Genomic DNA, 22,331 nt, shown 5'->3' with positions numbered 1-22,331 from the left:
CAATTGATTTTAGGAATCAATTTTTGGAACTCATTTGAAATTGTACCGGTAATTAGGACACAGAATAACCAGATTGATACTCTGAGTTTTGCAGAAAACTACTTCAGTGAAAATGAAAAAATCAGCCTTAGATTTGAAAATTTTATCGGGGCAGTAGACGAAGTCATGAGCGACGAAGAGGATTTATCTTTGGATATCCCAACATTAGATGTTGAATTCAAGCCGGTAGAGAGTATTGAAACAGAACACATCTTGACTGACCGCGATAGGGCTCAACTTTTAGATGCAATTAAACAATTTGAAGTTTCGGAAGAGAATAAGATAGGAAGAACTCACATTTTAGAACATGAGATTAAATTGATCCCGGGGGAAGAGTTAAAAGCATCTCCAATGTACAGGTGTTCCCCATATATACAAAAATTTGTGGACGAAGAGATAGAGAGAATGAAATTGATGGATGTAATCGAACCTTGTGATTCGGAATACGCCAGTCCCTTACTTCCAGTAAGAAAACCAAATGGCAAATTTAGAGTTTGTTTAGATTCACGACGCGTGAATTCGGCGACACGAAATGACGCTTATCCTATGCCTCACCTACATGAAACATTACACCGAATTGAACAGGCAAAGTTTTTCAGTGTGATTGACTTAAAAGAAGCCTATTGGCAAATTCCGCTTGCCAAGAGTTCACGTAATTTGACGGCATTTAGAACGAACAAAGGTCTTTATAGATTTAAAGTAATGCCATTTGGCTTAAAAGGAGCTCCCTTTACAATGGCAAAATTAATGGACTTGGTAATAGGTAGCGATTTGCAACCGTTTGTATGGGTCTACCTAGACGACATTATCATAGCGACTAAAACATTGGCACAACATATTAGATTAATTAAAGAAGTAGCATACAGACTAAAACAAGCAAATTTAACTATTAGCCTCTCAAAGTCGAAATTCTGCAGAGAAAGTGTAAGATATCTAGGATACATAGTTTCGGAACAAGGGATTTCCATAGATATGGAGAAAATCAGACCTATTTTAGATTACCAGACACCAAAAACGTTAAAAGATATACGCCGTCTGTTAGGCTTAGCCAATTTTTATCAAAAATTCATAAAAAACTATAGTGATATCACATCTCCAATCACAGAACTTTTAAAAAAAGAGAATAAGAAATGTCTATGGAATACAGAGGCAGAGAAGGCATTGGAAAAACTTAAAGAAGCTTTGATTAACCCTCCAATTTTGGCCAACCCAGATTTCAACGAGTTATTTACCATTGAATCTGACGCATCTGATCTCGCGGTAGGGGCTGTTTTGACCCAGAATCAGGAAGGGGAGAAGCGGGTCATAGCATATTTCAGCAAGAAATTGAACTCGACCAGACGAAAATACGCGGCTGTAGAAAAAGAATGTCTTGCAGTTCTGTGGGCCATAGAGGCATTCAGAAACTATGTAGAGGGAACTCATTTCCGAGTGGTAACAGATGCACGTAGTTTGGTATGGTTATCTAAGGTCAGCGCAGATAAGGGGTCAGCCAAGTTATGTAGGTGGGCTTTGAAACTTCAACAGTTCGATTTTAGTATCGAATACAGAAAAGGGCGGGATAATATAACCGCTGATTGTTTATCAAGGTCACTCAACACCATTTCAACCAAATGGGAGGACTTGGAATATGGTGCCCTTATGAAGAAAATTAAAGAAAATCCAACTACATTTAAAGACTTTAAAGTAGTCGATGAAAAAATCTTTAAATACGCCAAAAATGATTCTAAAATAGCGGACGCTAGATTTGACTGGAAAATTTTACCGACATTAGAGCAAAGATTGAAACTTATTAAAAATATCCATGATGAAGCACATCTAGGCTTCGAAAAAACTTTAAGTAAAATAAAAGAGAAGTATGTTTGGCCCTTAATGTACACTGAAATTAAAAAGTACTGCAATTCGTGCATCACATGCAAAACATCAAAATCAGATAACATTAATCATGTTCCCCCTATGGGAAAACAAAAACTGGCTACACAACCTTGGCAAGTTTTAGCAATAGATTATGTTGGCCCATTCCCAAGGGCGAAAAAGACTGGAAACACGTGTCTTCTAGTTATTACGGATATTTTTACTAAGTTTGTTATTATACAACCTTTGAAGGAAGCAAAAACCAAACAATTAGTGTTCTTTCTTGAAAATATGGTTTTTCTATTATTTGGAGTACCGGAGGTGGTTTTATCTGACAATGGTGCTCAATTTACCTCCAAAGAGTTCAAAAATCTATTAGAAAAGTATGGTGTTAGTCAATGGCTAACTCCAGTGTACTTTCCTCAAGTAAACAACGCAGAAAGAACTAACCGAGTCATAACATCTGCGATTAGAGCTCTGATTAAAAAAGAACAGAACCACTGGGATGAAAATATTTACAAAATTGCTAATGCAATAAATAATGCTGAACATGCATCGAGTGGATTTTCGCCTTACTTTGTTAATTTTGGTAGAAACCAGATAAGTTCGGGAGAAGAGTACCAAAATCTTAGGGATATAAATAGAGACGTGACTCCAACAGAAAAAGAGCATTCAGAAGAAATGGGCAAAATTTATGAAAATGTTAGAACAAATTTGAAGGTCGCGTATGGCAAATATGCAAGGTATTATAACCTTAGAGCGGGAAAAACGTTTGAATATAAAGAAGGTGAGAGGGTTTTAAAAAAGAACCACTTTTTATCGGACAAATCCAAAGCTTTTAATGCTAAATTAGCTCCAAAGTTCTCCGAGGCAATAGTTGTTAGAAGAGTGGGAGAAGTTTGCTATATTTTACAAGACTTAAATGGAAAATCTTTAGGCCTGTACCACGTATCTCAATTGAAAAAGATTTAAACAAGTTTGTGTGACAAGCTATGTACAAAAACTAAGCAACCAAAAAAAAAAATGAGTTGACACAAAAACACGATAAATCGGAAAACTATGAATATATTGCAATGAAAATGAGAATATTATGAATTTTATTTCAATTATAATCTTAATAATAGGAAAATAAACAAATTAATAAGAAAAAAAAACGGAATATAAGTGAATGAACAAAATACAGAACGAAAGCTATGTAAATAAACAAGGTTGGAAGTATGGAACGGAAAACGCAAAAAAACGCAAGGTCGGTAGGAAAAAAATAGGAAAAGCAAAGGCATATAACAAATAATAAAACTGGATAACAAGCAAGAGCCTTATTGAATTGAAAAATAAATACAAAAATGGTGAGAAATTTCACAATCAGCAGGATTAAAACTGATACTTACCAAAAACCACAAAGCATACATGCCTAAGGAACCAAATTTTGCATAAAATTGGTCTTCCTGAAGGTTTCGTGCTAAAAAATAAATAGATTTCTTGTAAATATGTATATATGAAATGATAGTATATAACAATGGCCAAAACTTTTACTCTTTTAAGAAAAAGACAACAAAAGTTTAAAGAAGATGTTCTCGGATGGCTCAGTTGGGATTCAAATGAATCTGGAAACCGCAACCATCCAATATAGTTACCCAGTAAGCTAATTTCATTTCAATTATAGGAACACGAATAGTTTTATATGGCCAAAAGTAGTAAAATAGGTAAAAATGGTAGATAAAACTTACGTTTTTGGTGAAGCCGTTGTAGCATCCTATCATCATCATTGTCAGTTAGCACAGAAACAATAGCCCGGTTTACATATTCAGTAGATACATGCAATAGACAGCAAGTAGAAATACTCGCATTGACATACCTATACCGACAATAGCGCTCAAATTTGGATAGATAAAATAACCCAGGAACTCAAAAGTAATAGCAATTAGCCCGAGTAAATGTGCATGTGAGTAAGGAGATATTCGGTGGTTGAATTGTTTGTTTTGGTTTCCATATTATGATATGGTATATGGATTGGGATATGAAGGTACATTTTGTTCAATACCAATACGGTTACACGTCAATCGGTTTCGTTTTTGAGTTATTGAAATATGTGCTGATTAGTTTTGATTCGTTTTCCAGTTGATGTGCTGGAGTATATAATGAGACAATAGATATATCCAATAGGTATATTGGTATAGTGGAAGAATAGATCAGTTAGTGTCGGATAGGTGATCCTGAAAGCACGGATCTCGGGTTCGGTCAGATTTACGTCCGGTAATAATTTCTCGGTTTCGCGTTCGATTAAGTTAATGATTGTAGTGTAATTCAGGATAAGCATAAAAGTGAAAAAGCATGAAGCATGTTTGATAAGGTAAAAAAAAAATGTTACACATTTTTTTTTGGGATATGTGGGGGATGATGAAACGAACACACGAGTGTTGTTTCATAGACATCCCTACAATGTAAATAATGTCGTGCCTTTAAATAGGCAATCGGTATATTGAGTGCTCGAATCAGGGTTTCAATAGAAAATCGCGTAAGAGAAGAAGTTATTAAGAATTATTAAGTTGATCAATTGCAAGAAAATTTATGCTGTTGGAATGATTTCAAGAAAATTAAGAAAACGGAAATAAAAGAAAACCAAGAAAATTGGAGGTCTGGAGTCTGGGATATGAACTATATTAGTTCTTTCCCAATCAGACTGCCGAAGAAGAAAGTTATTAAAATTGTGAATTTTATAAAGTGATTGAAGCCTATTTAAAGTGAGCAAGTAAAGTTATATTACAAGAAAAAAAATCATTACAATAATTTATTTAATTTAATTAAAGCTATTTGCAGAAATAAGTTGAGTTTTCGCACAAAAAAAAACAAAATCGTGAGTGGAGTGATATCAAAGATTTGATCCAGTAAGCACATGTGTTAGATAAATTAGTATCAAATGTAAAAGATTGTTATAAATATTTTCTGTAGGGAAAAAGCGTGAGTGGATATTTAACAAGCTAATTTTGAAGAAAGAAAAGGAGCCAAAAAGTGAGAAGCAATAACGTGAGGTAAACTGTGCGAATGTATAGGTGTTTTTTGGTGCTAATACAATTTATTCCACAGTCACCGCAGTGACCGCGTGGAGCATTGGGGTTGAGGAGTGGCTTCGTTCGGTGGAACACCGAGCCACAGAGCGTAATTGGCACAACAAGCTGCTCGCCAAAACCATCGGCATCGTGCGATCGGACTAGGGCGATCCCCTGGAGGTTCTCCTCGTCTCGTGGCTGCGTGCCGCTAGGAGTGCCCCCAGAGTGCGTGGTCAACGGTTTTAAGGATTCGGCCTCGCGAAACCACACCGCTACCCGTGGTTGCCTGCGAACGCGAGTAGTCTGACTGGGGAAAGAAACCCACAGCCAGTGAGATCCGCCCCCACACTCACGTCCCGGGTATAGAAGATCCATGGAATTTAGTCCAATCGCCTCCAACTCCCACCCCAAGTTCGTGTAAGTACCACGCCACGGTTGATGGTATTAGTGCTCTCCAGACTGGGCCGTCTGAGCTATTAGCGTCGTGTTTTGCATCGAACATCGAGGCGACGCCTGGTACCGAGCCCTCGGTGCACTCGGTCGGCGACCATCCGACTCCATCACCAACAACTGAGAACGCCTGGCTTAGCTCGACTAACAGCCGGCCGTCGGTCACCGCACGAAGATCGGCGTCGCTGCCGGCCGCTACACCATCGGTAGGCTGGTCGATCAGGTAACTCACCCGGCAGAGAATGTAAGTACCTGACATTTTTATCGGAGCATGAGCACCCAAACACCAATACCTAGAGCGAGAATGAGTGATCAGTAGGGACATTTTGTATTTGGTAATGTATTGCTAGAGAATAAGCTTGAACTCACACACAAACTATTTGAAGAGCCACTCCAACAAGTGACGTCACTATTTAGGATTTTATAATTTGAACTTGAAAACTAAAACGGATCCGTTCAGAATCTAATAGGAACTTTTGTTTTAATCAATAAAACCACAACTTAGGAATGTAAATAGCTTTCAATATAAATAGTTTTTTTTTAATAAATTGCCACAAAGGCAATTAAAATTGTTCTTTAAATCGGATTCAATAAACTTTGGCTATGAATGTTCAACAATTATTTGGACTAAACAAGAACTATTAGACTTTTTTAAACCATTAGAATTTGGGATATTTACCTGCTTTGGGGAGAGAGTTCTTTGGGAAAGTGTTGGGGAGTTTATGGTGGTGGATTCTAGGAAGTGTTGGGAAAATTTGGCTAGCAGGGCAAGACCGATCTTGAGTTCTGGCAGGCGACTTGCGTCGTCTGGCGCTTAAGCCAGAACTTAGAGGCCCTTCCAGGATCCTCCTTACAATACATTGGTCGAAGTTTTTGTTCTCCATGGCACGCTTCATAGATGAATAGGAGGCATTATCAAATGCTCCTTCTATGTCTAAAAAGGCGCATGGAGCTATTTCTTTTGCTGAAAACGTTTTTTCCACCTTTGTTACTAGCGAATGAAGTGCCGTAACCGTTGACTTACCAGATTGATAAGCAAACTGGAAGTCAGATAGGGGATGGTCTTTTATGTAAGAAGAATTAATAAAATCCTTCAAAACCTTTTCCATAGTCTTCAACAAAACTGAAGAAAGACTAATTGGCCTGTATGCTTTGGGATGCGTCTTGTCTCGCTTCCCCTTTTTTGGTATAAAGATAACTTTTACAAGTCTCCATTTTGATGGAACGTAATTCAATCTTAAACTAGCCTTGAACATCTCAATTAGTGGTGGAACCAACACCGCTTCTCCATTTTGAATCAGTGCTGGAAATATTCCATCAACTCCTGCAGATTTAAAAGGCTGAAAAGATCTTATCGCATTTTCCACTCTGGCCTTCGTGAAGATTTCATCAGCTAAATCTGAGGCGGTGTTTATTGTACTAGTTGACTCCGATGAGTTTATACTAGGACATCCTTCACCTTCCAGAGATATAGTATCATTGGAATCCACACTTAAAACCGAACCTGGAAAATGGGTTTCCATCATTAAATCCAATGTTTCACGAGGAGTTTTGGTAAAAGCTCCATTGTCGCGCTTCAAGTTTCCCAATTCATTTGAATGATCTTTTGCAAGCGTTTTCTGTAGTCTTGCAACTACAGGAGTGCTGTTTATGTTTTCACATGTCAGCATCCAAGATTTTCTTTTCGATTTTCGTATTTCGTTGTTGTAATCAGTCAGGGCTTTCCTGTACTGAGTCCAATCTCCCGTTTGTTTCGCTCTATTGAACATTTTACGAGAAAATTTTCTAAGGCGATCCAGTTTAAAGCTCCACCATGGCACGTCTCTAGTAGAAGACGATTGTATGGTAGGACAACTTCCGTTAAATGAATTGATGATACTTTCATTTACCCTTTGAGAAAATGATTCCAACTTTTGGGTTGAATCAATAATTTCTCCCATTGTAAATGATTGGGTATTCAACAATTCTACATATTGATCCCAGTTTGTCTTCCTGGGATTTCTAAATGCGGTTCTAGAATAATCTCCACCACTCCAATTGAAGATTATGTGTTTATGATCAGATAGAGAAATCTCATCTGACACGTGCCAGTTTGTGATCTTGTCAAAGATTGCAGCATTGCACAGTGTTAGATCCAAGACCTCTTGTCTGATTACATTTGAGAAAGTAGGTTTATCACCATTATTGCAAATGTCTATATTGTTGGAAGACAGATACTCTAATAGTGACTCACCTCGACTGTTAATATCCGTACTACCCCAAACCGTCACAGCCAATGATAAACGATTTGTTGTTTTGTTTACAGAATTGAACAAATGATGCGATCTCAGGAGGAGGTACCTCAGGAACATCACCAGGAAAGTAAGCTGAAGCCACAGCGATCTCAGTTTTACCCCTAGTGGTTGGTACCTCTACCATGACCGCAACAATGTCCTTTCTGATAAACTCTGTAATAGGATAGCATTTTAACGTTTTGCGTACTAAGACAGCGGTTCTGGGCGAATCTTGTTGCTAATCATAAAATAGTTTACTATTTTGTGTCAGAACTCCAAGAATCTTTCGTTCATTGGACCATGGCTCTTGAATAAGCGCCACTTCCAGTCCTTCTTTTTTAAACCTTCGACTCAACACAGCAGAAGCACCTTTTGCGTGATGAAGGTTTACCTGTACGAACTTAATTCCTGCCATAAAAAAAAAATTCATTTACCCACTTTTATTAAGCCTCGGAATTGAGACGTAAGAAAAGTGGCCGATTATCCCGGAGACAAATAAGGTCCACTGCGTCATTGCTCCGTTTAACACAGTAAGGGCAACATACTGTGGAGGGTGCCCTGGTACTCCACAGGCTCCGTTCACGGTTAAGTTTTTATTAGACCCCCCTAACCATTCATTCCTAGGCACGGTACGCTTAACACCATGAATTAGGGGTCGCTTGTTTGGTGGACTTTTACCACCGGATTAGGCAATCCGTAGTGATATTCTTAGCCAGTTGAGGTAACTGCTACCGCCACTACACGGCTATCTAGGCTGATCGGGAATAGAAATTAATATTGATGATCAACTTCTTTAGAGCCCGAACAGCCGGCAAGACTCTCAAGACTGAGAGTGCTGCTGAAAATCGGGAGTCATTGTTAGCAGTGCCACCACGAATAAAAGTGAAACTATTTATGATAGTGCGTGTAAAACTTCATACTCGCACCAATTACTTTTACACTTTTATACAAAGGTACAACCTTAATTCAACAGTCGGTGACGCTTGCCGTTAGTGTGCGGGAATACAACAGAGTCCCATCCCAAGTAACATTTTAAGTTTTGTTCGGCTCTACAAGAGATCTTCATGACCAATTTTATGAAACTTGCAATAAAACTGAATCATACATCAAAACCTCTTGATAACCTCTTTAAAAGCATCTTCCGGCTAAGTGGACCACTCTCGGAGAGGTTTTGCAAATCGCATTAAGAGTAGCAATAAACCCGTTTCAAAACCTCTCGATTGTTGTTGTTTTTTTTTCAACAAAAACTATGACAGCTCAAAATGCAGAGAAGCTTCTTCGATGGCACGTTGAGTTCAGGAGGATACATCATTCGTAAGTAGAAAGCGATCATTTTCAAAGTTATATTTTAGTAGTTATTGTGCTGGTAGGCATATGCGCATTCGAATTTATCGTGAATATTGGGGTTGCAGAAGCATACAATTAATGCGCTTCGGAAATATTGAACATTATCATCTAGGAATGAAATAAATCAATTTGTGAATTAAGTAAAACTATCTCGAATCACAAGAAAACTCAACAGAGAGAGTTTATTTATGTGAGCATGTTATGAAAATGGTGGCAAACTATCAATTCATTGCTAATTTAAGCAAAATTAACTGTTTTCCATTCACGTAAGCTAATTCTTCAATATGGCGACGACCATAATCAGCGAAAATAAAACGAAAGCAAGTTTACTTTTATGATGACCGCAATAAACCTAGCAGTGTCGTAGTTTCTGCTTTTCCACCAACAGATGTCGTTACTAATCGAGCGGATCGCCATCTGTTGAGAGTTTTAACAGTTTTATTGTGGTAATAATGATTGCCAGAAGGTTTACATATCGGAAAGTTTTGTTCACTCTTGAAATCTGTCTTTATGGATATCTTCAAGTATACTATAAAACATTTTATCAATGGTTTTCATAAAAGCAGTCATAAAACTGTGAGTTTTAATTATTGCTGTAATAAAACCTTAATAAAAATCAATCAAAACTAATCAGCAATGGAATTGTTACTTGGGATGTCTTCTTGATTTCCGCCGTATGAGTACCGGTGTATGCTGTTAGCGAGTAGGAGGTCGTCAATGCAATCCAATTTCATTGGGAAACTTTTGAACGGTGAGATTGATGCTCCTTCTTTACTGTCAGAGCTCCGAATATATGTTCCAGAACGACCACTACGACGCCGCAATTTCCTGCATTTGGATCCACGTAATAGTCGATACGGACAACATGATCCCATTAGGTTTATGATTTTAAATTTTAACAATGTATTTGAACAGTTTGACTTTCATTGATGTGTATCGTTAGATTTTTTGTCCTTTTATAATGTTAGCATCAGTTAGATAAGTTGTGTCGTATATGTAATTAATTGGTTGGCATGTATTACTTCAAAAGATGCGGGTTTTTATGCCTGATTAAGGCTTTTCACAGCCACACTTCATTGAGATTCAAGTAGATCAGATGAAGAGAAACAATAAATAAATAAATAAATAAATAAATAAATAAATAAATAAATAAATAAATAAATAAATAAATAAATAAATAAATAAATAAATAAATAAATAAATAAATAAATAAATAAATAAATAAATAAATAAATAAATAAATAAATAAATAAATAAATAAATAAATAAATAAATAAATAAATAAATAAATAAATAAATAAATAAATAAATAAATAAATAAATAAAGTAGTCTTCGCTAACACCTAATCATTATTTGAAAATTTCATGGCATTTTCCAATACAGTAATGTTACGCCCTCCGTCCATCAATCCTTTATTTTTCATTAATTTACTGTTTCATTTGAGAACAAGTGTTTCCCCTCTTCTTGAAGATGAATGTTGAAGGCGTGTTTTGCAACGTTAAAAATATTGATAATGCGTATAGATTTTGAAAAATATTCAAAAGAATTTTTGAAAAGGCGCGTGATAAAATCGGAACAAAACTGTAGTACGTACCCAAGTAACACACTTGTCACCGAAGAGTCACGGCGGCGCAGGTTTTTGTTGCGCAGAAGTCACTGTGACTTACTTCTAGCAAGTAAGTGTATATTTGTTAGAAGTAAGTCACAGTGACTTCTGCGCAACAAAAACCTGCGCCGCCGTGACTCTTCGGTGACAAGTGTGTTACTTGGGTAGGGTATTGGTTCCCTTATTAAGCATGTGGCTCCCATTTTCATCCTACGGAAAACAAAGGATTGAAGCGCTGTTTGTTTTGTTTCTTATTTTTCCATTTTTTGTTAGAAGTGAGCACCTATGAAAACAAAAAGAGCGGAATCAATCGGTGCCGTAATCGCTTGTTCTCGAAAAGGATGAATATGGGTGCGTGAGATTACTGATGGAACACATACCCTACATAGGGGGCAAGGGGGGGGGGGGGGGGTTTGGCGTACGCCATACAAAACATTTTTGTAGGTCTTTTCATTTTTAGGCACATCGATTTTAAAGAAATCTAAGAAAAAAAATTGGCCCTTCTTCAAATTACTCTAGACATATTTCGAAAAAAAACAATTGCATTATATGCAAAGTAGCTTAGACAGACCTATTGTTTATGTCCACCACGATTCTGAGAGTGTGCTGCCAACCACTGGTCGTGTTGGTGCGAAATTCGCCTAATGTATTTGGCCAATAACCAATTATTCATGTACAAATTATTCTGTACCAATCATTCGTCTCCGCATTGTTTTTAGATAAACAAGCTTAAGCCATTCAAATAAACGATTTAAAAAAAAATATCAGAAAAAGTCTGAGATTTTTAAAACTGGTAGCACTGCCACTAGAATAGAACACCTTAGAGTGACTGGAAGGGAGAGTGGCGTCATGTTCGTATTTTAACAGGTCTTCTTCTCATTTAGAACGGGAATTTGTATGGATTTGACAGATTATCGCTGTTCCACTTTTGACACTGAATCTACTCTAAGTTAAAGACACTCTTCTTATTCTTCTTTGTAGCTCTTCGTTCCCACTGGAACTGGGCTTGCCTTATCTTCAACTTTATGTTCTTTAAGCACTCGCACATTTATTAAGTGAAGACTTTCTTTGTCTACCATTATTGCATGAATTTGTGTATTGTGAGACAAGGACAATGATACACTGCCCAGGGATGTCGAGAAAAGTTCCCGACCAGAATCGTCTCCGGATTGGCGATCGAAAGCCTTATCCACAAGACTAACTGGAGACTCCATAAATACACTCTAGAATACCCAAATAGAAGGTTATGCCACATTCATCGATGCAGTGAGTAGGAAAACAGACGACGCGTTTGATTAATTAGAACCAAATAAAATGTGGGAATTTTAGTCTTTTTGAATTCAAATGGCCGATGCAAATATATAATTTGTTTTATGTTATCCATTAACCCCCCCCCTCCCCCCCCCCCCTTCAAAAATCCCAAAATATAGAAGGGGCGAAAAAAAGGCGGCCAAAGACTCTGTTTTCAATAGAAAAAATGTGTTGACAAATATATTTCAATAATGGTTATAATTTTTCAGATTTTAGTTTTTTTTTCTTTTTTCTTTATTTGCTCTTTATTTTTTATTGCTCCTCTTGTACCCGATGAGAGGTCTCGGATATAAAATTAATATAATATTTGTATCGACCAAGATGCTCATCAAATTACCGAATAAATCAGAGATATCCTTAAACTACCCCATTTAGAATCCTTTCCTACCGGACTCCCGAATTCTGACATCCACTGTCAAACAATCTCCAAAGCTTTGCAAACACACCGATAGCGCCTGCGTTGAATTTTCGCCCGCCACATTCCCCCGTCATTATAGACGTGAGCTCCCACCCACTCTCGAGTCCATAATAATGTAGCGCCACGCCGCGCCGCACCGTCAGGATATGTTTGTTGTTATTCGAAACGTATGGGGCGAATCCTTCCCCCAGTTGGCGCGACTCGAGGGAAAGGTAATGCTAACACTAGGGTGCTTATAGCTACATTGTGTTTTGAGCAAGTCACCTGCATGCCTCACGAGGGAGGAAATTCGCATGCCGTTTTTCCGCGACGCCAGAAGGGGAGGAAAATGTTTTGGCGTTCAACCGCCCTAGATCGGGCGTTTCGCCACTCGGTGCCCCAGTCCCTACCCCTCTGGCGCGTCCCTGTCTGTGTGGTACACTGGCTGTCTGGCATGTCAAATGGCAGGATATTCGCCATCTAGGTACGCTACGGCACGGAAGGTGTACTGAGCAACATGGATGGTACACTATAGTGTCTAGAGTTTGATTTGGGGTATATAACTACTTATAAGATGTAATCTGATACATTCGGAAAGTGCTGTGTTATTTTATACTCGAGATTGAAGGAATTGTGTGGGCTTGGAGTTTATATCAAGTGAAGATTGTAGGAATTATTAATAGTCGAGCTATTGTGATTGCATTAACAGAATTGAACCGAGCTTGAAGTGATGTTAGACATATTTCAAATGAAGCGTAAAATAGGGTAGAATTCTGAAGAGCTAACGCCGGGTAGTCAGTATTGATTTCTGTGGTAGACGTTAACAATATTTTGTGTAGAACGTAATAAGTGTAAAGTGAACATCTCCGATGAAGATGATACAGCACGGTGAAAAAAGGCAAAGCGCCGAAGAAGGTGTTCCTCGTATGAAACCAGCCCTTCCAGCCAAACCGATCAATATCCCACCCCCAAACCACCATCACATTGTGGTAGCCAGTTCCGGTGGTTCGAATCCCATAAATTCCGGTTCCAATAGTAAAGTGAAGCAAATTCGCAAAAACTTCACCGCAGCGTCGAAATCCGTCGACGGAGATTCATTAGAATGCGGCACCAGCAGCAGCAGACGTCACTTTCCGACATCGCATGTCGTTGCCACTTCAGCTCCAGACGAACAGCTGCGAGTGGGCGGCGTCGGGAGTGGTGGTGGCCGTGGTGGAAGTGCTGGCGGTATGTCAACCACCCCTTTAGTAGTAGCGTCGCCGTCGTCGTCTTCGCCGCGTAAAAACGATCCGATGAAAAAGCATGCCGACAAAAAAGTCACCCCTTCCTCCCCTAGTCTCGGCTGCTCGAACGATTGCTGTGGAATTATCTTAAATTCTAACAGCCATAAACAAGGCCTACAAAGTCACAAAAACGGCACCAACTGTAGCCTAAGCAGTGCCAGCACAGTGGCCAAGTCATGCTTTCCCATCGAGGACAGCAAGCTGCTGAAAAGCAAGAAATCCGAACAGGGTCGAATCAAATCGTCCAGCGATAGTGTCGACAGTTCGCTATCGTCTAGTTCAGGCGGATTCAAGGACCCTGATTTCATAGCACGACAAACGATGGCCTTTGAGTTATACAAGAATCGCGATACGAACACCTCCAGCAGCAGCACATGTATAACCAAACCGCCTCAACACATCCAAAGCATATCGCAGTATCAGAAATCATCGAAACAACTGGAGCAAATGCTAGCACAACGATTGGAGAAAAGCCTAGCACTGGGTGGGGGTGGTCCATCGGCTACGATTGTGATGGCCGCCGGAACCCCACCGGTGTATCCCAGCACTGCCACACATTTCCGGGCGCGTAGTATAGATACGGGCATGGGAAGTTCTAGTTTAAGCACCAGCGCAGGCAGCAGTGGAGGTTGCTATCTGGGGTCGAGTACGATTCCGAAGCAAATTCAGCAAAAGTTACAGGAAGAAATGAAAATGCAGTGCAAGAATATCAAGGAGAAGTATTTGATCGAAAAACGACATCCCCAGGAGCACTACAAGCCGGCGTACAGGGAAGCAGAAGTGGTAAGTTTCTAGCAGATACATGGCAAAACGGGACAACTAATTAAAAAGCAAACTACCAACTTTATTACTTTGGTCACATACGAACAGCCCAGCTTCTCGACTAAGAACTATTTCACCGCAGCGTCTTCCAGTCGGCGCATTTTGAACCTTTATTCTTTATTTCTTTTCACTTCATCTGCCTTTTGGCTTAATGAAGGTGGTGGGGAAAAGCCCTGTGGAGTTGAACAACAACATCAAATTTCAGTCTCCAGAAGGCATAAAAACCCCACATCTTTCCGAACACAACAGTTACAATTTCTAACAAAACTAACATCAAGACTTACAAATTACAAATTAAATACATTATAAACATAGTCACTATTTTAAAACACGACAAACTGGTGATGGCATCACTGGTTGTCCAAGCATCGCTTTATCGTGCCGCTGATCTACTGTTTCCTGCCATCATGGATGATTGTTGGGATTACGTTGTTGGAGTTTTCTTATGAATGATGCTGTCGACATGTTGAAATCGAAGATCTCGTATACTTCGTTGAAAGCCGACGTTATGGCACTAATGGGACCGTTCTCGGCATAAAGCGTATTACTGGATTCCACCATTAAAAAATCACGCTGACGCAGGACTCGTTCGGGTGCGTAGATGTTTAAACTGGACAAAATCTCCGGCGCGTCTAATTCTCCTTTCAATACTGCGCCCGATTTTCTCTTGCTGTCAATGGATCCTAGTAATGTGCAGCCGAATCTTGCCGATTAGGAGATGATGGTCGGACGCAATGTCGGCGCTAAGTTTGTTTCGCACATCAAGAAGATTCCGTCTGGGGTCGATCATAAACCACGTAAACATTTTGGGGGAGGGGGGTCTGGCCGAAGTCTACGCTCCATACAAATTTCAAAATTTTTGTATGGACAAAAGTCTACGAGGGGGAGGCAGGCTCTGACATTTCCAAATCTTGGTCTACGTGGTTTATGAACATCCCAAGTAACAATTCAAAATCATTAATAAGCATGTCAGTTGATTAAATGTGCTACAAAGGCGCCGACCGTTGTACAAGAGTTTCTGTTGAACAAAATGGCGAATAAATGTTTCAGGAGCCTAAAAAGAGCAACCGTGGCTACAAGCTTGAAGACCAAACAAACTTCTTGCAGCAGCTATAAATATCACACTTTCCACACTTTTAAAAACATTCTGACTCACCTTTTACACTACGCGCTCCAACGACAGCAAAATCGGCAACAAAAACACCAGAAAAAGCAGCTGAAGTGGATCCTGGGCGGCTCCTTTGTTTGCTATTGACAATCTTCTCTATCCACTTTGGTGCTACCGGTCAAACCGGGCTCATCTTCTTATCTTATTATCATATAGCTGCCTCGAGATACACACAAGTTTTACACATTCTCCACCCGACACAAAACAGGAGCAGTGAAATAAATAAAGTTCACTTGTTTGGATGTTTTAATAGAAAAAGTACGAAGCGATACCAATCTTACAACACAACACCGTGAATTACTGACAGACTAGCAATATAATTAGCATGCATGCCTTATGATTAAACGTTGCGGTTACAATTATTCAAACATTGATCAACTTCATTGTTTATGAAGACAATTAGTTGAATAAAATAATAAAGCAATGTTTAAGCAGCATATGTACGGTAGTGTATTCGACTCAGGAATTGAATATTTATATACTGCTTTAAATCTGCCGATTCATGTAATTCATGTAATTCATGCAGACGAGTGTGAACCCAAAGGTCCAGAGTTCGAGTCTTTCCATTGATGTGATTTGTCCCATAAAATGTAATAAAATAAAGATGTTGGGGATACATAATCAGAGAGAGATATTCCAGACACAAATACAGAAATGCAGAAACTTAAATCATTTTTTCATTTTTTTTTTATAACAATGATATTGAAGAAACGTTTAAGAATCTTTTTTGTAGCAATTAAATCCATATCTATAAATAGAAATAAATTTCGTAAGTTGTATCACGGCTTCAGCATGTTTTGATTGTACCGTCGTGCGGGACTTCTTTATACACTTTTTAATGGTTTTTCAACTTTATGACATTATAACTCCCAGAGTAGTGAATGTATTTCCACAATTTTTACACATAATAATTGTGAGTATGTATGTAGGATGCATGCAAAATTTGAACTAAATCCATCCATAAACAAAAAAGTTGTCCATACATCAATCGGAGACATATCATATAGAACCAGAGGGGGGCTTCTTTGGACATTCATAATTAAAACAAAACTGCAGTTAAAATTCCGGGTTTATTTAGAATACTACTTTGTACCAATACTGTTGTATACTATATCATACATGATTTCAATAAATATATGCGTTTTTAGGTGGTTCTGTGCTACCTTTGGTATTATGAGCAGCGTGATATTTTAATATAGACTTAAAGGCTGTCTGGGGGCCATCATTCCTTTATTTAGGTGAAACGGTCATTTATATTGTGTATCCCAAGGTTGCGACCATTCATTTGCAAAGATTTACATTCATTTGCTATTATCTCAGTTCAAAAGCATGCTATCGAAAAACAATGTATGGATGAATTTAACCTTGTAGTTTTATCTGAAAGTTTGCCGAATATCATTGGGGTCGCACACGCATTCCAAAGTCTTGAGCGAGCTGTGAAGGCAACTTTCCACAGCGTGAATGAAATTTTCATTCACCGCGTGGAGAGTTGCCTTCACAGCTCGCTCACGACTTTGGTATAGGTTTGCGACCCCAATGATATTCGGCAAACTTTCAGATAAAACTACAAGATTAAATTCATCCATACATTGTTTTTCGATAGCATGCTTCTGAACTGAGATAATAGCAGATGAATGTAAATCTTTGCAAATGAATGGTCGCAACCTTGGTGTATCCATATAAATATTCGATTGTATATGCTACGTCGATACTTCTTGCACGAATTTAGCAACCCTTTGAAATTTTTGAACTGCAGAAACAATGCTTACAGAGCAAATGTTCTGATACGTTATGTATATTTTTATGATTCATTCGATGTTTTTTCGCCTCCTGATAAGCAATAAAGAGATTGTTTGAAAAACAATTTCAACCAAATGAAGGGGAAAATATTGCGTCATAATAGTCCCAAAGACATCAAACAGATTTGAACGATATTTCAAATTCAAAAAATCCATATTCAAAAGTGTCCAGGGTAGCCCCGTATTTCAAAAGTAGCCCCGCACGACGGTATTATGGTGGAATAAATATCGAAGAAAGCTTGTTATTATGCACTATGCTGCTAATGCACAATATTGGTTTCTAGAACCATTCTTAAATGATTAAACAAATAGCGTCATACAACATTGTTTAATAAACATTGAAGAAAAGTTTATGATGTTTGTGTAAATTGCTGATGGTTCTAACGTTGAACAAGAGTTTCACAACCGATGTACGATCATTGGATAAACATTCATTTCATCGTGTTTATAGAAAGGTTGACGTTGAATAGATTCTCATTTTTAGGCGAACAAGAGTTGAAGAACAGTTTTATTTCAAAATTATTCAAATTTAATACGACTTCCAGTTTAATAACGTTGCTTTGAGAAACATTTCTTAAAGCAAAAATTGTTTCTTCTTCTTTTGCAGCCCCTCTCCATTTTCGCCACTCTTCCATTTTCCTCCGTGACGCCAACACAGGAAACCAATGGCACTTTGTAAACTGGTCGATGGGGAAATGGCGATTCCTCAATCACCATATCAAAACTCTACAAATAGCTTTCCGTTCTTGCTCTTTTCTCCGAGACCATGACGTCCCATGACATGCTCATAATCCGAGTTGTCAGAGCCATCCTTCACGATGAAGTCGCCCATGAGAACCTTGATATTATCTTTTGGAATCTTATCCACGACAGCATTTAGCTGGCTATAATAGTTCTTAATTGGCGCATAACATTGGATCATGGTAAGGTTTCGAACCCGTGTTCTGAATCTGGTCACAATTATCCTCTCATTAATAGCGCTCCTGCTTCTGGGGATACCCGGGTACCTGTACAAGATTCCCGGAAGTTACTTCCAGTATTGGGTACTAGTTTACGGCACAGAGGTGGGTCGGACATTGACACTGCCCCGTATGATGTCCAATAGCTCTGCGGTTTATGCTATCAAGCGCGAGCTTCTGACTAGTGTTACCTCGTCCATATTAAGGTATGGTGGCCCGACTTGGGGCAGGGAGCCAAATACCAAAAGCTACCGTGATAAGCTGTAAAGTAGTTAGAGACTAATATGTCTGAGAGTTGCGAGCGCGTACCATACCGTATCACACGATAGGCACGATTCCGCGGAATCCTTATTCAGCATCTATTAAGCACGTCACGATCCTAGCGGGAGGGAGGTTTGTTAAAGTGCGACAAGCAATGTATCAGGTATAGCAAAAGCCCGTACGAAGGGGAGAGGGGAGGTCTAAAATTCCTAATTTTAGCGTGACGTACTCAATGGATGCTCCATGAACAAATGGCAGTACGCATGGAACATCCACCAAAGGAAGGTAGACCCAGAAGTTGATCCCGAGGGTTGGGTTAAGGTTGAAGGATTCGTCATTGATATAATCGTAATCATTGAGAATTCAAAAACAATATTCTCATTCAAATCTGAAAACTTCGCTTTGAAAATATATTCACTGTATTGTGGGTGGAGAATGGTGTACAGTGAATACATTTTCAAAACGAAGTTTTCATATTTGAACGAGAAAACTGCCTTTGAATTATCAATGATGACGATTATTTATTTCAATGACGAATCCTTCAGACTTAACAGGCGCCATTGGGAAGTAACATCCCACCTGACCTAAGTCCTTTCGGGCCATCTACCTCTTCTTCTTCTTCTTGGAGTAACGTCCTCGTTGGGACAAAGCCTGCTTCTCAGCTTAGTGTTCTATTAGCACTTCCACAGTTATTAACTGAGAGCTTCCTCTGCCAACGACCATTTTGCATGCGTATATCGTGTGGCAGGCACGAAGATACTCTATGCCCAAGGAAGTCAAGGAAATTTCCTTTACGAAAAGATCCTGGACCGACCGGGAATCGAACCCGTCACCCTCAGCATGGTCATGCTGAATACCCGTGTGTTTACCGCCTCGGCTATATGGACCCTATGCCATCTACCGAAAACCGAAAACCGAAACCGAAAAACCGGTGCCCTGAGATCGAAATCAACCCTTACAGTGAATAAGTTACCTCGTGGAGAACATCTTGGTAGCGTTGCTGTCGTGGTGCCGGTCTACTGGGTTTGATAAGAGCCCTTGGTTGGAAAGAGGTCCTCGGATCCTAGTCCTTGGCCTCCTTTCGTAGGACAGCCGAGGACTGGGGCTGACGATGAGGAGAGGGTCACCGATGTGGAACTTGCGGGGATAGCTAAGTCTCTTAGCGTAGGTAAGGCCCCAGGTCCGGAAGGAGTTCCGAATCTGGCCTTATAAGTAGCTATTGCAGAGGCTCCCGAGATGTTCAGGTCTGCTATGCAGAAACGCCTAGACGAGGGAGTTTTCCCAGAAGCTTGAAAGAGGCAGAGCCTAGTACTATTGCCAAAGGCGGAGAAACCACCCGGAGACCCGTCGGCATATAGACCAATATGCTTGATTGACACGGCGGGGAAGGTGCTCGATAAGATCATCCTCAATAGAATGTTGAAGTTCACCGAGGGCGAAAATGGTCTTTCGAGCAACCAGTATGGCTTCCGGAAGGCGAGGCCCACCGTAGACGCTATCTTGTCGGTTACAAAAACCGCCGAGAAAGCACTCGAGCCTAAGAGGAGGGGAATTCGCTTCTGCGCGGTAGTGACTCTGGATGTAAGGGATGCGTTTAATAGCGCCAGCTGGTCTGCTATTGCCAATGCGCTCTTGCGTCTGGAGATACTGGAGTACCTGTAAAAGATTCTCGAAAGCTACTTTCAGAATCGTGTACTAGTTTACGACACGGAGGTGGGTCGGAAGTGCTTTCACATAACCTCAGGAGTCCCGCAAGGTTCCATCCTGGGTCCGGTGTTATGGAATGTCATGTACGACAAGGTGTTGAGGTTAGAGTATCCAGTGCGAGTGGAGATTGTCGGATTTGCCGACGACATTACGCTCGAAGTCTACGGTGAAACGATCGAGGAGGTGAAGTTGACTACCGACCACTCGATCAAGGTTGTGGAGGCGTGGATGCGGTCCAGGAAACTGGAGCTAGCTCACCACAAGACAGAGGTGACGGTTTTTATCCACTATCCTGTCAAAGCGTTCCGTCAAACACTTGGGCGTGATGATCGACGATAAGCTTACCTTCGGTAGCCACGTCGATTATGCCTGAAAAAGAGCCTCCACAGCTATTGCGGCACTGTCCCGGATGATGTCTAATAGCTCTGCGGTGTACGCCAGTAAGCGCAAGCTTCTGGCTAGTGTTGCTACATCCATACTTAGGTATGGCGGCCCGGTGTGGGGCACCGCGCTAAGTACTGAATGCTACCGACGGAAGCTGGAAAGTATTTACAGGCTTATGTGCCCGAGGGTTGCGAGCGCGTACCGTATCGTATCACACGACGCTCTCTGCGTCATTACTGGTATGGTGCCAATCAGCATTCTTATCAGTGAGGGCATGAAGTGCTTCGAAATGCGCGGCACAAGAGCCATACGCAGGACTGCCAGGAAGGCCTCTATAGTCAAATGGCAGCGCGCGTGGGACAGTTCCACCAAAGGCAGGTGGACCCATAGGTTGATAGCGAGGGTAGATAGTTGGATTAAAAGGCGCCATGGGGAAGTTACATTCCACCTGACACAGGTCCTTACAGGTCATGGTTGCTTCCGACAGTATCAACACCGTTTCGGGCATGCGGATTCTCCCAGTGTTAATGCCCAGTGTGCAATAATTTAGAAGAAACGGCGGAACACGTTTTGTTCGTGTGCCCGCGTTTTCGCGCAATGCGTGACCGCATGCTTGCCACATGTGGGGAGGACACAACTCCGGACAATTTAGTTCAGAGGATGTGTAGGGATGAGTTTGGCTGGAACGCCGTTTCAACGACTATCACCCATATCGTCTGGGAGCTACAGAGGAGGTGGTGCGTGGACTCGGAGAATGGCTAGTCCAGATGCAGTACGAGAGGTGGCCCAGGGGTTCGAAGTTGGCTTCCTAGGTCATACCGGTGCCCTGCGGTCGAGATCGACCCTTACAGCGATTAAGTGGCCGCGGAGAGGAAGTCCCGGTAGCGGTGCTGTCGTGGCGTCAGTCTACCGGGTTGGATCCGAGCCCGCGGTTGGAAAGGGGTCCCCGGCAAGGGTCGGGGTAGGTGAGACCCTGCTGTCTGCAACCTTCGGGTGCATCTGATAGGGCCTGAAGGGTAGTGATACCCTTCCTTACGGGTCAGATCGGGTTGCACGTGGGCATCAGTTCTTGATGTCTGCCAAGCAGTTGGGCGCGGGCGAGGTTGACCCTGCCCGCCTTCCGAGGACAAAGAGAGTGGCGAGGACCACACGGGAAACTGGCTCGCACTTGTCGTTAGTGGGCACAGGAGTGTGTTGTGGATTGGCAGCTAAGCCGAAAAGAGAGATGAGTTTGTGAAATAGAAGTGTTCACGGTGCGACTTTGGAGTCAGTTTGACTTTCTATTCTGCAGAACCATGACCTGTTCTGTGGCTTAGTTGGTTAAAACGCCGGTCTAGCGAATACGGAGTCGTGGGTTCGAATCCCGCCAGAACGCGATTTTTTTCACAAATTTCATCTCTCAATTTGTCAATTAGCAACATTTTGTGCCTTCTAACTACAAGTTTTTCCAGTATGTTTCAGACATACCAGCAAATCTGATAAAATGCCAGTAAAATGGGCAATATGTATCATTGTACCTTCTTGGTGGTTCCGGAGAGACGTAGGATTTGGCAACTATAGGAATGTGTTTTAGTGGGTCGAGGGGAGAGTAGCCCTGGCTTTTACTAGTGTTGTAGAAGACGG

General features: G+C 40.6%; 1 protein-coding gene and 1 long non-coding RNA gene across 2 annotated transcripts in view; one reads left to right on the top strand and one right to left on the bottom strand.

Moving 5' to 3' along the window:
* The window catches only part of LOC134285238 (uncharacterized), a 227,301-nt gene that overhangs the window by 66,283 nt on the left and 138,687 nt on the right, over positions 1-22,331 (bottom strand). The window lies entirely within an intron of this gene.
* The window catches only part of LOC109427678 (ras-GEF domain-containing family member 1B), a 167,624-nt gene continuing 158,084 nt past the window's right edge, over positions 12,792-22,331 (top strand). The window contains exon 1 of the mRNA XM_062845688.1: positions 12,792-14,391. Coding sequence (XP_062701672.1) covers positions 13,195-14,391 — 1,197 coding nt within the window. The 5' untranslated portion in view covers positions 12,792-13,194. The remainder of the gene's footprint in view (positions 14,392-22,331) is intronic.

This window comes from Aedes albopictus, chromosome 1, assembly GCF_035046485.1.
Source record: "Aedes albopictus strain Foshan chromosome 1, AalbF5, whole genome shotgun sequence".
NCBI classification, from domain to species: domain Eukaryota; kingdom Metazoa; phylum Arthropoda; class Insecta; order Diptera; family Culicidae; genus Aedes; species Aedes albopictus.
Note: the sequence above shows the minus strand (reverse complement) of the source record. Positions and strands in the feature narration are given on the sequence as shown.